General features: G+C 34.5%; 2 protein-coding genes across 2 annotated transcripts; both read left to right on the top strand.

The window, feature by feature from the left end:
- The first annotated feature begins 6,724 nt into the window (after nucleotides 1–6,724).
- On the top strand, nucleotides 6,725–7,675 carry LOC103291004 (olfactory receptor 5L1-like). Its single transcript, XM_008146970.2, has one exon. It carries the CDS (start codon nucleotides 6,725–6,727, stop codon nucleotides 7,673–7,675), a length of 951 nt encoding a protein of 316 aa, XP_008145192.2.
- A 6,074-nt stretch (nucleotides 7,676–13,749) lies between these two features.
- On the top strand, nucleotides 13,750–14,706 carry LOC103291003 (olfactory receptor 5L1-like). The gene has a single exon (XM_008146969.2). The coding sequence runs from the start codon at nucleotides 13,750–13,752 to the stop codon at nucleotides 14,704–14,706; it is 957 nt and encodes a 318-aa protein (XP_008145191.2).
- The last annotated feature ends 551 nt before the right edge of the window (nucleotides 14,707–15,257 follow it).

Below are 15,257 nucleotides of genomic sequence, written 5' to 3'. Positions count from 1 at the left end.
AAATAATTGAGTATATTTGTTGTAAGCATTGAGACCTAATTGCTTTCCTTGGGTTGGAATGTTGTTTTAAATTAAATGCCAATTTCAATGACAATCTAAACAAAGAAATAACAAATCTAGATTATTGTGTATATTAGGGAGGATTCATTTTTCTCTAATAGTAGTCATATTTATTGAAAGATGCCCTCATACACACAGGTATCTAATTTTTAAAATTCTGTAACTTCGTACATCTTTTTTAATCCCATCATCAATTTTACTTGAATTCCTTATATTTTCTTTTTTTTTTTTTTTGTCCTGCACTGTTTGTATTTGGATAAAATTCCAAAATTGTTCAGAAACTTATTGGGAGGAAAAATTCTGGTTGTATTTGTGAGAGTAAAATGAAAACCAGATAACAGTCTTATACGGGTTCATGAAATAATTTGGTATGGTTATATAATTTTAAACTTACAATGATAAATTAAAATAATATCAAAATTTTCTAAATATTTACATATACAATGATAACCAAAATGTTTTACATATTTCTAAGTAAGCTACCTTCCTTTGTATATTGTCACTAACTTACTTTTAAGTTAACTGGAACAATAATGTAAAAATAGCAAAAATGTTATATTACTCTTGATTGGAATCTATGAAAAACTCATGTTTAAAACGTTTTCATGTATTTTCTCTATCTTGGTGTGGGATGATTATATTTTTGTAAAGTTAGAGGTATAAATCCACTTTTATTCTGAGGAAATGAAAATGTATAGTTTAAGTGCTCTGACCAATGTATTAGAATTAGTGAGTGACAAAATAAAGATGATTAATTGAGATTTCAACCACAGAGGCACTACACTTTTCAATAAACACAAATGTAACATTTCATCTTATTCCATTCTGTCATTTGAGATTTTGAATCTTCTTTGGCGCCTCTTACAGCTGCCATGCAGAACATGATTTATATTAGTGTTATTTAAATTTTTTACTCATGTGTCTCTTAAATGAATTAATTTTTGAAATCTATATATTTATTCAAGTTTTAGTTGACTTATAAAAAATTCATCACAAATTTAACTTGAAAAAGAAAAAAACTATTATTTTCAGTGTATACCATAGCTTTTATTTCCATCATGATTAATTTAAAATACATGGATCATCAGATTTCACATTATTTCTTTGTCCTTGAGTCATATTTAATTTTAACTATTCTACACAGTTGTATTAGAATGACATGTATTTATTTTTCTTTGTATTTATTGTCCTTGCCCTGGCTAGAACTCCCAGTCTTATGTTGAATAGAATTGGCTAGAGTGGATCCAGGTCTTTTTCCAGATTTTATAGAAAATGCTTTCAGTTTTCATCACTGAGAATGATGTTAGCTATAGGTTTGTCATATATGACCTTTATTATGTTGAGGTACATTTCATATTTTTTTCATAAGTATGGACAGTGGTAGGAGGATCTGGCTGTGGAAACAGTAAGAATAATTGTAACTAAAAGCTGTCCTTTCCAATATAGTTTGAATTGTAACAGAGTCTGAACTAGTATTTATTGTGCACTCCTATTATCATATTGCTATATTTGAGGATATATTGGTGGTAGACTACTTGAAAAGCATAATTTATTACACATTTTCATGAGCCCTTTTTATCAATGTTCATTTTAATAATTTAATACATATAATTATATTCCTGGTAATATATTTATTTTAAAATTGAATTAATATGTAGTCACTAGAAAAATTTACTTTCTCAGATTCAGAGAAGTTTCAAAACATCTTTAGTATTATTCTAAATGACAACTAAAAAACATATTGCAATTACACTTAGTTGAATCTTGTTTAAACCAATGTAATCAGATTTTGGCTGAAGTGTAGAAGATAGTAAATTAGAAGGAAATTTGCTTCCTATGTTATTATGCAAAAAGTTATATATTCTGTAAGCTTAAAAACTTTATAGAAAACCCATCAGATAGTTGAGCTCACTGGGTAACCAACTAACAAAAGAATAGAGTTCCCAGTAATAGAATTCATTGCTAGGAGAAGGGAAAGAATCTAGAGAGAGGTCTAAATGCAAAGAGAAGACCTAAACCTTAGGATGGATTACATTTTGAGAATCTCTGGCAAACCAACTCCCACCATCAAATAAGATAGAAATATATGAATTTGAAGTTTGTGGAACACAGAGGTAATCATATTATTAACAAAACTGAAGCCTAGATTAAAGCACTATACTTGATGCTAAGCAAAAGATAGAAATCATTTTCAGGCAAAATACTGTTTACTTCAGTCTTTATTGACCTTCACATGATATGCATTTTAAAAAATATAGACATAGCACAAATGAGCAGGAGAAAATGACTGCTTAGCAGACTCAGATTTGGAAAATGACTTAGATGTTAGAGATATCAGACATGCTATCTAATATAATTCTGTGGGTACTAGTGTGAAAGTTATCAACATGTATGAATAAATAAGGAATTTCAACTAAGTTATGGAAACTAAATTTGCTAGAAATAATAATAATAAAAAACAAACAAACCACCAGCAATAAATATGGGCACAGCAGTAGCCTTAACACACTCAAGGAAAGTATTAGTGAACATACAGAGAGATCAATAGAAAATACTCAAAATTACATGTAGAGAAAAAAGTGCAGAAACAAGGGAAAGTATTTAAGCTGTATGACTATCAAACAGTCTAAATAACTATTTGAAAACTCAGAAGTAAAATAGAATGATGTGAGGGCAGAGGAAGTATGTGTAGAGATAATGGCTAAGAGTTTTCTAAAATTAATAAAAGACACCAAACCACAGGTTCAAAAATCTCAGATAACACCAAACAGAACGAACACACACACACACACACACACACACACACACACACACACACACACCATAAAAGGAAACTAAGTAAAACAGTAAATACGGAATGCAAGAACCATTACATATGGAGAAATGATTTTCAACTACAGCAGTCTTAACATAATAATTTGCTTGTGGAGTGTATCAGTTGCTCTATAGGATGTTAGGCAGCATCCATGGGCTCTAGATGCCAGCAGCACCTGCTTCTAGTTATGACTATAAAAAATAATCCATAGCCCTGGCTGGGTGGCTAAGTTGGGTGGAGCGTCATCCCATACAACCAAAAGGTTGCAGGTGTTATCCCCAGTCAGGGCGTCTATGGGAGGCAACTGATCAATGTTTCTCTCTCTCTCTCTCTCTCTCTCTCTCTCTCTCTCTCTCTCTCTCTCTCTCTCTCCCTTCCTCTGTCTCTAAAATGAATAAAAACATATCCTCCAGTGAGGATTTAAAAATGTACATATTGGTAGTTAAAAAATAGTCACAGGAATGTAAAGTACAACATAGGGAATATAGTCAATACTATTGCAATAACTATATGGTGCTAGTTGGGTACTGGAAATATTGGAGAGAACATTTTGTAAAGTGTGTGGGCTTACATTTAATATGAATTTAAAACATAGAGTGGGTATTTAAAACAGGAAGAGAAAGAAAAGGTAGCCCTCATAGTCAGTTATTGAAATCAATTAAGATCTCTAAAACAAAGGAGCCTAGTGGGGCAAGGTGGCCTCTTTATCTAGTTGTGTGGTTGACGTGTTCATTCTTCTTTGAAATGGATGCTTCCTTAATCAAAGTTTGTCAGGCACTTGAGTATAAAAAAGAAAAAAAAATGATAGTGCCAACGAAGAAAACAGATCTACCCTTAGTTAAGTGGCCAGATGAATTGATAATATATTTATGCTGATCGGTAGGTGATAGAAAGGAAGCGTAAAAGAGAACATGAATATATTTTCTTTGCTTTTGCTTTCACAATTTCAAAAAGCAAGCTAATATTCTTAAACCTCTTATACATCCTTTTATTGATTATTATCACCAGGAAATGAATGAATAGTGTATAATACTTAGGAAAGGTTCTAGCATATAACAAGTGCTTAATAAATGTGAACTATTATATAGTTTTCTGACCAGTAGGTTCATTACTTTTATGGTATTTAAGGAATTCTGGTATGGCTTTAGTCACTGTGCCCTATAGGAATTTAGGAGATTTTATAATGTCATAAGAAAGGGAGAATTTATAAGAAATATTTGTGTTGTTATGGCAATAATAGGCTGTGACCCGTCTATATGACACCGGGGTATAAAACTGTAATGTACCATAATATCTAGAAGGAGGCACTTTGGTTGTAAATAGGTTTTTCCCAAATGGGGATAATTTAAAAAACAAATTTCTTAACGGCATTCCATAGAGATTAATTATTATACGTTACACCATACATTGTCTTAGTTTAATTTTTACATATTTTGTTATACCATATAAATTAATAATTGATTTGCAACTTGAGGGACCCTTCCCCAGGAGCTTAAATTACATATAAGTCTCTAAGTGTGTACCACACTTGTCCTGACATCTCCAGAACCAGGGAGGAAATGTCTGTCACTCAGGTTTGTTAGCTACAACGAGGCTCTGGTTACTTGAAAATTAAAATGGACATGTTTTCCCAGAAAACATTATTTTAAAGATATATCTAACTCGTTTTTCTGCTAATTAGAGAATTATTTAACAGACCATATTCCTGTACACTTACTGTTTCAAATGCTTTTGTCTTTTAGTATTGAGAGACAGTTGATGGTGAAATTAGAATAATTTCCTCTGGAACACCAAATGTTGATGTGTATGAAGAATACAGAGTAAACAAATGGTAGTGTCTCTGTCTCTCTCTCTCTCTCTCTCTCTCTCTCTCTCTCTCTCTCTCTCTCTCTCTCCCCCCCCCCCCAAACCCCTTTCCACTTTGTTTCACACCAATTTTTGTCATGGAATCTAAAATTTGTGACCATGGAGGAACTCCCTAATTCTTTTTTTATGTTAATAGAGTGACTTTTCTAATTATTTTTAATTACCTTTATTAGGATGACCTTGGTTAATAACATTACATAGGTTTCAAGTGTACATTTCTGTGATATACCATCTGTATATTGCATCATGTGCCCACCACCCAAAGTCAGATCTTCCGTCACCATATATTTGACCCTCTTCACCCTTTACTACCCCCAGTCCCCTTCTCTCTAGTAACCACCATACTTTTGTCACCCTATAGTCTGAAGGTTGAATTGATGTGCCTGAGAGTGGGTCATGGAAAGATAGTCAGGACATGAGGATTATGGCTGTTCATTAAATGAGGTCTTTAAGATTTGTTTTCAGTTTACCATAAAGTAGTTTCTTATTATCAGCCTAGAACATAGGAAAACCTTTTTTCCAAGTTGATTTTCTTGGTTTAACTCTTAAGTGGGCAAATAATTCAGGATTTTGGTGGTTTTTTGTTTGTTTGTTTTGTCAAGTAATGAGAAAACCATGACTTTTGGAAGGTGATATGCTTTCATTTTAAAATTAACTCAAGATATGGATAAAATACCAGGTTATGTTTTCTGTCCAGAATATCTTCACTCAGTTTTCATTACATATGTGTGTATCACATCATGGTTATAAGAATAAAATTATTTAATTTCTTATGCCTTTCCTTTAAGGATAGGTCTGAAAGGTAGATCTAATTTATATAGAATACACAAATGTAACCACTTTCACAACCAAGTACTTCCGAGAACCTGGGAAAATTCTTCACTTAACCCTTTTTAAAATGTGGGTAAAGGATTAACCTTTCAATTATAGTCTAATTACAGCGACAACATTTAAAATCTTTATCATATGTATTCATACCTTGACAGGTACATCTTCATTTCCATTTACATGTATACACCATGTTTTTTAGTATGTATCTTTTAAAAATGAACCATCTCCAAAACATAATTTCAAATAGCACAATAGCCTTCTACCCTAGATATGATGCTCCATAGTTTGACAATAGCTCTTTTTCACAATTACATTTTCTAATTGTTAATATTATAAACAATGCTGCAATGTAGCTTTGGATGTAGGTTTTCACAATTTTGTCAATGAAATTAATATATCTTATTAAAATCTCCCATTAAAGTATAAGACAGTTTTTATTGTTATCAGGGTTAAGTCTTCTAATATGTGCAGCCTAATTATAGTCCAGAAAAATTTATAGACAAGTTCCATCTTCCTGTGTCTTTAATAGCATAGGTCATTGCTATTATAATTGATTAAACCACTTTGCTAAATTGATATGAAAATCATAATTTTCAGTGTATATTTTAATTTTCTCTTTTCATAATTCCAAATTTAAAGGGTTTTTATGGGCCACAAATCTCCAAAATTAGTCACCTCAAAAATAGAATTGTGAATAATTTTGCTTAAAATTTATGTTCATGATAGATTCAAATAAAGAAAAGTATATATTTTATAGAACCACAGTAAGTGTTACCTTGGTGGACAGAATTCACATTTTGTCAGAGAATAGGAGATAATTTCAGTGTGCCTTTGAAGTGTACCATTGAATCTGTTTTGAAATCCATGGAACTACTGAACTTTTATCCATCATCTTACTCTACTGTGATCAAGAAAGGTTGGAATCATTGAACAGTTCTGGTAATGTTCAAGTCAGTTTTGATCAGTGGGACCAACTAGACAATATTTTTTATTATGTGACAATATTTCTGTTATATTTCAGAAATACACTGCTCCATAGACATCACTGTTATATTTTCTAAAATTATATACCTGTTTTTTGTCTCCTTTCTTCTCTTTCTAGAAGCAATACAAAACTTATCATTTGGTTTTCCATCCTGACATATGGTGGAAATGGGGGAGGAGAATTGCACTATTTTGACAGAGTTCATTCTTCTTGGATTAACAGATGTTCCTGAGCTGAGAGTATTTCTTTTCATAGTGTTCCTTCTCATATATGGAGTGACAGTTTTGGGAAATGTGGGCATGATTGCACTGATCCAGGTCAGCTCTCGACTTCACACTCCCATGTACTTTTTCCTCAGCCACCTGTCCTTTATAGATTATTGCTATTCCACAATTATTGTGCCAAAGATGCTAGCTAATATTGTAAACGAAGACAAAGCCATCTCCTTCCTGGGATGCATGGTGCAGTTTTACCTATTTTGTGTTTATGCAATCAGTGAAGTCTTTCTGCTGGCCGTGATGGCTTATGACCGCTTTGTGGCCATCTGTAATCCACTGCTGTACATGGTCACCATGTCCCGGAATCTCTGTGTGAAGCTGGTGTCTTGCTGCTACCTCGGTGGGACTGTGTGTGCTCTGATTCACTTGTGTTTAGCTCTTGAGATCACATCCTACAGATCAAATGTGATGAGTCATTTCTTTTGTGATCTGCCCCCTCTCTTATCTCTTGCTTGCTCTGATGTCTCTATGAATGAACTGCTGCTATACATTGTGGCCTCATTGAATGAGGTCTCCACTATCGTGATCATCATCACCTCCTATTTGTTTATTCTTATCACCATCCTCAGGATGCCCTCTGCAGAGGGAAGACGCAAAGCCTTTTCCACCTGTGCCTCCCACCTCATAGCCATCGTTGTCTTCCATGGTACAATCCTTTTCACTTATTTCCGCCCCAGTTTGGGCAACAGTGCAGATACTGACGAGGTGGCCACAGTGTTCTACACGGTAGTGATTCCCATGCTGAACCCCCTGATCTATAGTCTAAGGAACAAGGATGTGAAAGAAGCTCTCAGAAAAGTTGTGAGTTCCAAAATATTTTCCTGGAGAATATTTTCTTAGCAGGACCCAGGATTCCATTTTCATCCATTTACATTTGTGTCTCTGCACTTGACCAGTGCAGGGTTGAGCATATTTCAAAATTTGCACCCTATACATTTGCTTTTATTCAATATAAAATGTTTTAAAGGGTAAGGGTATTGGACTGTTAAGACACCTAAATATAGTTTGTGATAAAATCACACCTTCTGATCCATTATTGAAAGTACTATTCATTTCAAAATTGAATTATTCTAATTTGACAATGAGGAATACATCTTTGCCAGTTTATGTGCAGAGTGAGATTTCCATGTGTATATATTCTCTTTGTTGTTGTTCACTGCTTTCTTCCTTTATTATGTTTTTAGTTGTCATTGCAGTTTCTAATGTTTTTGGAACTTCAGGGATTAATATTTTAAAAATGGAGAACTAGTAATAATTATGTCAGAGAAATCTTTGGGAAGTTAGGTGACAGGTCATGTGTAAAAAGCTTAGGATGATTCATGGCACTTAATTAATCCTCTGTTTCTGTCTCTGTTGCTCTGTCTACCTGTCTCTGTGTGCATGTGTATATAGGTTTAGAAAATGTATACATGCATTTAATAACCATGGTCATGAGGGCAGCATTTCTGACTTTGGCCTTTTCATCAGTTTATCTTTTACTTCTTTTAAAAAAATGTATTTTATTGATTTCAGAGAGAAAGGGAGAGGGAGCGAGAGATAGAAACATCAATGATGTGAGAGAATCATTGGTCAGCTGTCTCATGCACACCCCCAACTAGGAATTGAGACAGCAACCCGGGCATGTGCCCTTGACTGGAATCAAACCCAGGGCCCTTCAGTTCATAGGCTGGTGCTCTATCCACTGAGCAAAACCGACCAGGGCTATCTTCTACTTCTTATCATCATGCTTATTTTATATTTTCTGGATCAAATGTTTACTGTCATTTATAGGTGAATTTGTAGCCTCTGTCTATGTTCTTTGTTGTATTTTTACTTGTGATGAAATGATCTTTGTTTAGCCTTCCTATATGTGTCTAAACCACATTTCTTCATTCAATCCTGATTTATATATACCATTGATAATTTATTTGTACCTTCATTATGTTTATGTCAATTTCTACATTACACTAAGTGAAATCATATGGTGTTTGTCTTTCTCTGACTGACTTATTTCATTAAGCATAATACCATCTACATCTATTTATGTTGTAGCAAACAGAAATATTTTATTCTTTTTTATGCCCAAGTAATATTTTATTATATAAATGTAGAACTGTTTTTATTCACTTGTCTATTGATGCTCACTTGGGGGTGGGGGGAAGGGGACATGTATTACTTTCAACAATAAAGGTTTAATTAAAAAAGGATATTTTAAGGGGTACAACAGTAACTTCAACATATATGAAGAAAAAATTAGTAAAATTAAAGATAAAATGAATAATCTAAAGTTACACATATAAAATAAGGAATAAAAATAAACACTTAAGAACTTGGTAACAATATCAAATTGTAAGAATAACTATAATTTAAAACTCAGAAATAAAAGAGAAGTTCCCAGCAGAGGAAATATCTGTAGAGATAATAGCTAAAGTTTTTCTGAAATTAACTAAAGACACCAAACCCAGATTCAAGAAGCTCAGATAACACAAAGCAGAAAGAAATTACACACACATACACACACAGAGGAAAGGAAAGTAAAAGAGAAAATTGAATAGAAAACACCAATATACAGTTGCCCCTTGATCAACGTGGGATTAAGGGTGCCTATACCCATGCAATGAAAAATATGCATATCACTTTGGCTCCCCCAAAACTTAACTATCCTCAGTATCTGCTGCTTCCAGGTCCCCTGTGGATACCACAATCTGGAGATGCTCATGTTTTCTGCATAAAATGGCACAGATCAATGCATATAGTTGGCTGTCTGCATCCAGAGACCTTCATGTTTTTTTTTGGGGGAAAATTAGTGCATAAGCGAACCTGCACTGTTGAAGTCCATGGTGTTCAAGGTCAAAATGTATAATGAGCAGGTCTCTGGGTCAGTTCAACCTCAGCACCATTGACCTTTTGTTGGGAGGTACAGTACGCCGTTTTGTGGTTATGTTGCCATCTCCCATTTATTTATAAAAAAAAAGTTCCGTCATTTTGATGTATGTGCTTTATGTTTTTTATTATTTATTTACCACAAGTAAAGGTCAGGAATTGTTATCTTTCTTTTAATTTTTTTTTTTTTACTGTTTCACTTCATTACTGCTGCGTATGTGCTCCATGTGAGTGACGTAGGTGTTTATGTAGGTGGGTTCCGACTTATGGTGAAAAATCGCATTACATTGCGCGGTAGGAACCGATCTCTGACGTAACCCGAGGACCTACTGTACTATTCTGTGCATTGCAGGCTGTTTAATAAAAGAACAGTAGTTAATACCAAAATTACAAAACATGGTGTTTTTCTTGGTGTAAGGTACATGTATATAGCAACATCAAACCATAGATAATTAAAAAATAAACAGATTAATGTTTAAGTGACTTTTGGACAAAGCTACCAGAGCTATTCCTTTCAATAAATGGTGAAGAGTAATTGACTATTCCTATGTAAAAAGATGAACTGAAATCTATACCTCATTCCATTTACAAACACTAACTAAAAATGGATCATAGACATAAATTTGAGAGCCAAAGGCACAAGTTATATATCTGATGGGAGGTTTATATCCATAATATATAAAGAACACTTACAACTAGAGCATAGAAAGTCCAACAGGCAAAATATTTGTATAGACATTTCACCAAAGGAGAATGGGTTTAAGGTGCCTCAATTGCAGAAAACCCAGAAAATTTGAAGACATCCTTCAAACCAACAACACCCCAAGTTATTTCTATATTGACCCACACATATATGCCTATGGGGGTAATATGAAATATGGGCAGGTGAGAGGTGTTTTTTTTTTGTTTTTTTTTTTAATTGTGAAAGATTATGTGGGAATGGAGAACCAGAAAGTTTCCTCAGCCTAGGATGTTGTCTCTGACACATCAAGTTTAGGAAGATACTGTATGATATTTTAGAATATAAAATTGAATTACTTGAAATTACCTTTTGACTATATACATTCTTTGAGAAGTTTATGTGTACACTCAGTATGCACACAGACCAGTAGTGGCCCACTTCGACAGTAAGACAGTGAGAAGAAGAGCACACCCACAACAGATCACTGAAGGGGTCCCAGTTCATGGCTCCAGCATTGGACATGCATTAGGGAAATGCAGCCTCAGCCCTGGCTTGTCACAAGGGGGAAAAACCAGAGTTGCATGGGGCCATTTCCTGCGATGTATTCAGAGTTTATTCAAGTTACAAGTCAGTGCTTGTGCCTCCATCATCTCCTTTGTAAGAGAGACCTAGAAACAGGATTGTTCTCTTGATTGGTTATCATGATCATGAAATGAGTCAATATTGTATAATATATAGAATAGGTTCTAACATATAACAAGTGCTCAAGAAGTGCAAACTTAGTTTTCTGACCAGTAGGTTATCTTCTTCCTAGCATTTTAAAGGGATTCTGGTGTGGCTTCAGTCATTGTACTTTGCTGAATTTGGGGGATTTTGTAATAGTATAAAAATGGGAATTAATGAGAAACATTCCTGTGATTTCATTATGGCAATGTGATCTGTGACCCCCACATATGACACTAGGATGGAATGTCATACACTATGAAATCTGGAAGGAGACATGTTTGCTTTTAAATAACTATTTCATAATGTAGGACATTAAAATGTTCTGTATAATATTCCATAGAGATTAATTATGTGTCTTATACTACATGAAGTATTAGTTGAATTTTAATTTATTTTTATAGCATTAAAGATTAGTAATTGATTTGGAACTTAAGGGGCCCATTCCTCAGGGGTAGCAATTACAGTATAAGTTGCTGTGTTCTACACTTATTCTAACATCTCCAGCACCACAGAGGAACTGTCTGTCACTCAGGTTTGTTAGCTAGATCTAGACTCTGGTTCCTTGAAAGTGGAAATGGATATATTTCTCCAGCAGATAATTATGAGGTAAGTTTAACTCATCTGTCTTCTATTTAGAGAAGGATTTCACAGACCATATACCTGTGCACTTACTGATTCAAATGTTTTTCTCTTTTAGTATTGAGAGATCATTGATGGTGAAATTAGAATAATTTCCTTTGGAACACCAAATGTTGATGTATGCGAAAGAACACAGAGAACACAAGTGGTATTCTCTCTCTCTCTGTCCCTCTCCTTCTCTTTTTTTACTTTCTTTACACCAGTTTTTCTCATGGAATTGAGAGATCCCTAGTTGTCACCCTAAATATAATGGTTGAATTTATGTGTTCCTGTGTTGGTCATGGGGAATCAGGACATGTAGACTATCTCTGCTCAGGAAATGAGGTGAACTCTTTTAGGTTTTTTTGTTGTTGTTGTTTTACCATAAACTAGTTTCTTACTATTAGCCTAGAACATTAGGAAGAAGGACTTCCAAGTTTATTTTCCCATTTTTAACTCTGAAGTGGGCTAATAATTCAGATTCATTTTGGGGGGAATGGGTGGGTCAAGTAATGAGAAAATCATGACTTCAGCAAGATTTCTTTTTCACTTCTTTAAAATTAGTTCAAGATATGGAGAAAATACCAGGTTATGTCCTTAGTCCAAATCTCTTCACTCAGTTTTCATTATATTTATGTATATGAAGTCATGGGTATACTCTTCTGGGAAAGAGGGCAGAGAATAAATTTTTTCATCTTTCATATGACTTATTGCTAAAGGACCTGTCTGAATGTAAATCGGGTCCATGGAACATATATTGTAAATAATTACCCCAACCAACTGCTAGAGAGAATTTAGGAAAGTTTTCACTTACCTCTTTCTCAATGTGGGTAAAGGATTTATCTTTTATGGTTGTAGCCAAATTAAAGTGATAACATGTTATATCTACCATATGTATCCATACTTCAAACTATACATTACATTTAAATTTACATATACACATCAAGTATACTAGATTTAAAAAAAAATAACCATCTCCAAAAGATCATTTTAAATAACACAACTTTCTGCCTTAGATATGATATAGCATAGTTTAACAATTGCAATATTTTGACAGTATTTTTTCCCATTGTCAAAATAATAAACAATGCTGCAATAAAGTTTTGGATATAGTTTTTCACAATTTGTACATGTAAGTAAACATTTCTTATAACAGCTTACTAAGAATGAAATCTCTCATAAATATATCATGTCAGGGTTATTTGCTACCTAATAGCTTTCTACAAAAATTTATATAAGTGTTATATCTTTCTGAGTCATTGTTGATATTGATCACTACAATTATATTAATTTAAGTCACTTTGTTAAATTGACAAGTAAAAATCATGATGAATTTTATATATAAATATAAAATTTTATATAAAAATATGAAAATTATTTTTCATTCTCCTAAATTCCAAATTTCAAGAGTGCTTATGAGTCACTAATCTCAAAGAGATTTGTCACATTTTCCAAGAAGGAATCAGAACCTCACCTGCTGAAACCTTATGCTACTGACAAGCTCCCTTAAAAATTAGTGTATATTATGTAGGGTCACAATAGCGCCAGTCTTACTTAAACAGAAATTATTATGTTTTTCAAGGAACAGGAGTTGGTCTCATGTGGCTTCAAAGTATATTATTGAATCTATGTCAAAGTCCATCAAACACATAAGTAAATTCATCATATCAATTTCTTGTGGTAAATAACTATTGGGAATCATACAGGTTTTTGCTGACACATTAGATTTGATCAAGGAGATCTGCTGTCACACTGAACATATAGAATTATCTGCCAATTATATTTCAAATATGCTGTCTGACATTAATGTGATATTTTTATTCACTGTGTTTGACATCAATGTGATATTTTTCTTAAGCTAATATGACAGTGAGGTGAAAGACTGGGGAAGGGGCTGGAGAGCGGTGGAGGGAGTTAATGAAGGAAAAAAAGGAGACATCATTAATATGTTCAACAATAAAGATAATTTAAAAACAAAACAAAAACAATAAAAAACTTATTATTTGGTTTTCTAAACTTAACAGATATGGAAATGGGGGAGGAGAACTGCACCACTGTGGCAGAGTTCATTCTTCTTGGATTATCTGATGTCCCTGAGCTGAGAGTCTTTCTCTCCCTGCTGTTCCTTCTGATCTATGGAGTCACGGTTTTGGCCAACCTGGGCATGATCGCACTGATTCAGGTCAGCTCTCGACTTCACACTCCCATGTACTTTTTCCTGAGCCACTTGTCCTTCGTGGACTTTTGCTACTCCACAATCATCGTGCCAAAGATGCTGTTCAGCATGCTAAACAAGGATAAAACCATCTCCTTCCTGGGATGCCTGGTGCAGTTTTATTTATTTTGTGCCTATGGAATCACTGAGTTCTTCCTGCTGGCCGTGATGGCCTATGACCGCTTTGTGGCCATCTGTAATCCACTGCTGTACATGGTCACCATGTCCCGGACTCTCTGTGTGGAGCTGGTATCTTGCTGTTACCTCATTGGAACCGTGTGTTCTCTGATTCACTTGTGTTTAGCTCTTGAGATCCCATCCTTTAAATCAAATGTGATTAACCACTTCTTTTGTGACCTACCCCCAATCTTTAACCTTGCCTGCTATGATGTCTCTATAAATGAACTCATGGTGTTCATTGTGGTCACTTTCATTGAGATCGTCACCATCGTGATCATCCTCACCTCCTATTTGTTTATTCTCATCACCATCCTCAGGATGCACTCTGCAGAGGGAAGACACAAAGCCTTTTCCACCTGTGCCTCCCACCTCACAGCCATCAGTATCTTTCAGGGAACAATCCTTTTCACTTATTGCCGGCCCAGTTCTGGCAACAGTGCGGATACTGACAAGGTGGCCACAGTGTTCTACACAGTAGTGATTCCCATGCTGAACCCCCTGATCTATAGTGTGAGGAACAAGGACGTGAAAGAAGCTCTCAGGAAAGTGGTGAGCTCCAAAATATTTTTCTGGAGAATGTTTTCTTAGTAGGACTCATGGTCCCATAATGGTGGCTGGTGTAGTGGTGAATTGGTTGGCTGCTGTGTTATTGAGTGGAGGGAACAGCCAGGGGGCAGGTTTTTATGAGTGAGTCTTTCACATTCAATTTTCTTTGTCTCTGCAATTGACCCGGGGCCTGTTTGAACACATTTCAAAATTTGCAGCTTTGGTCTTTGCTTTTATTCAATCTATAAAAAACAATAGATCTCTTACCCTGAGCCAGCCTGGAGGGACCTGGAGAGTATTGTGCTGGAATAGACTGTGGAATCTCAGAGGGAAGGCAGAGGAGGTTGGATGGAAAGAGATCAATCAAAAAAATTATATGCAGATATAAATAACCCAGAAAACAGACAATAGGGTGGTGAAGACCTGGGGTGGAGGGCTGGAAATAGCTAGAAGAGATCAAGGGAGAAAAAAGGGGACATATGTAATACTTTCAACAATGACATTTTTACAAAATGTTTTAAATGATTTTGGGTATTGGACTTTTAAGACACACACATTTAGCTTGCTGTAAAACCTTCATAAGATTAATGGAA

The sequence above is a fragment of the Eptesicus fuscus genome, chromosome 13, assembly GCF_027574615.1.
Source record: "Eptesicus fuscus isolate TK198812 chromosome 13, DD_ASM_mEF_20220401, whole genome shotgun sequence".
In the NCBI taxonomy this organism is placed as follows: domain Eukaryota; kingdom Metazoa; phylum Chordata; class Mammalia; order Chiroptera; family Vespertilionidae; genus Eptesicus; species Eptesicus fuscus.
Note: the sequence above shows the minus strand (reverse complement) of the source record. Positions and strands in the feature narration are given on the sequence as shown.

What these genes read in the sequence shown, in the direction of transcription:
- LOC103291004 (XM_008146970.2), top strand. Translation starts at nt 6,725, where the DNA reads ATGGGGGAGGAGAATTGCACTATTTTGACAGAGTTCATTCTTCTTGGA.
- LOC103291003 (XM_008146969.2), top strand. Translation starts at nt 13,750, where the DNA reads ATGGAAATGGGGGAGGAGAACTGCACCACTGTGGCAGAGTTCATTCTT.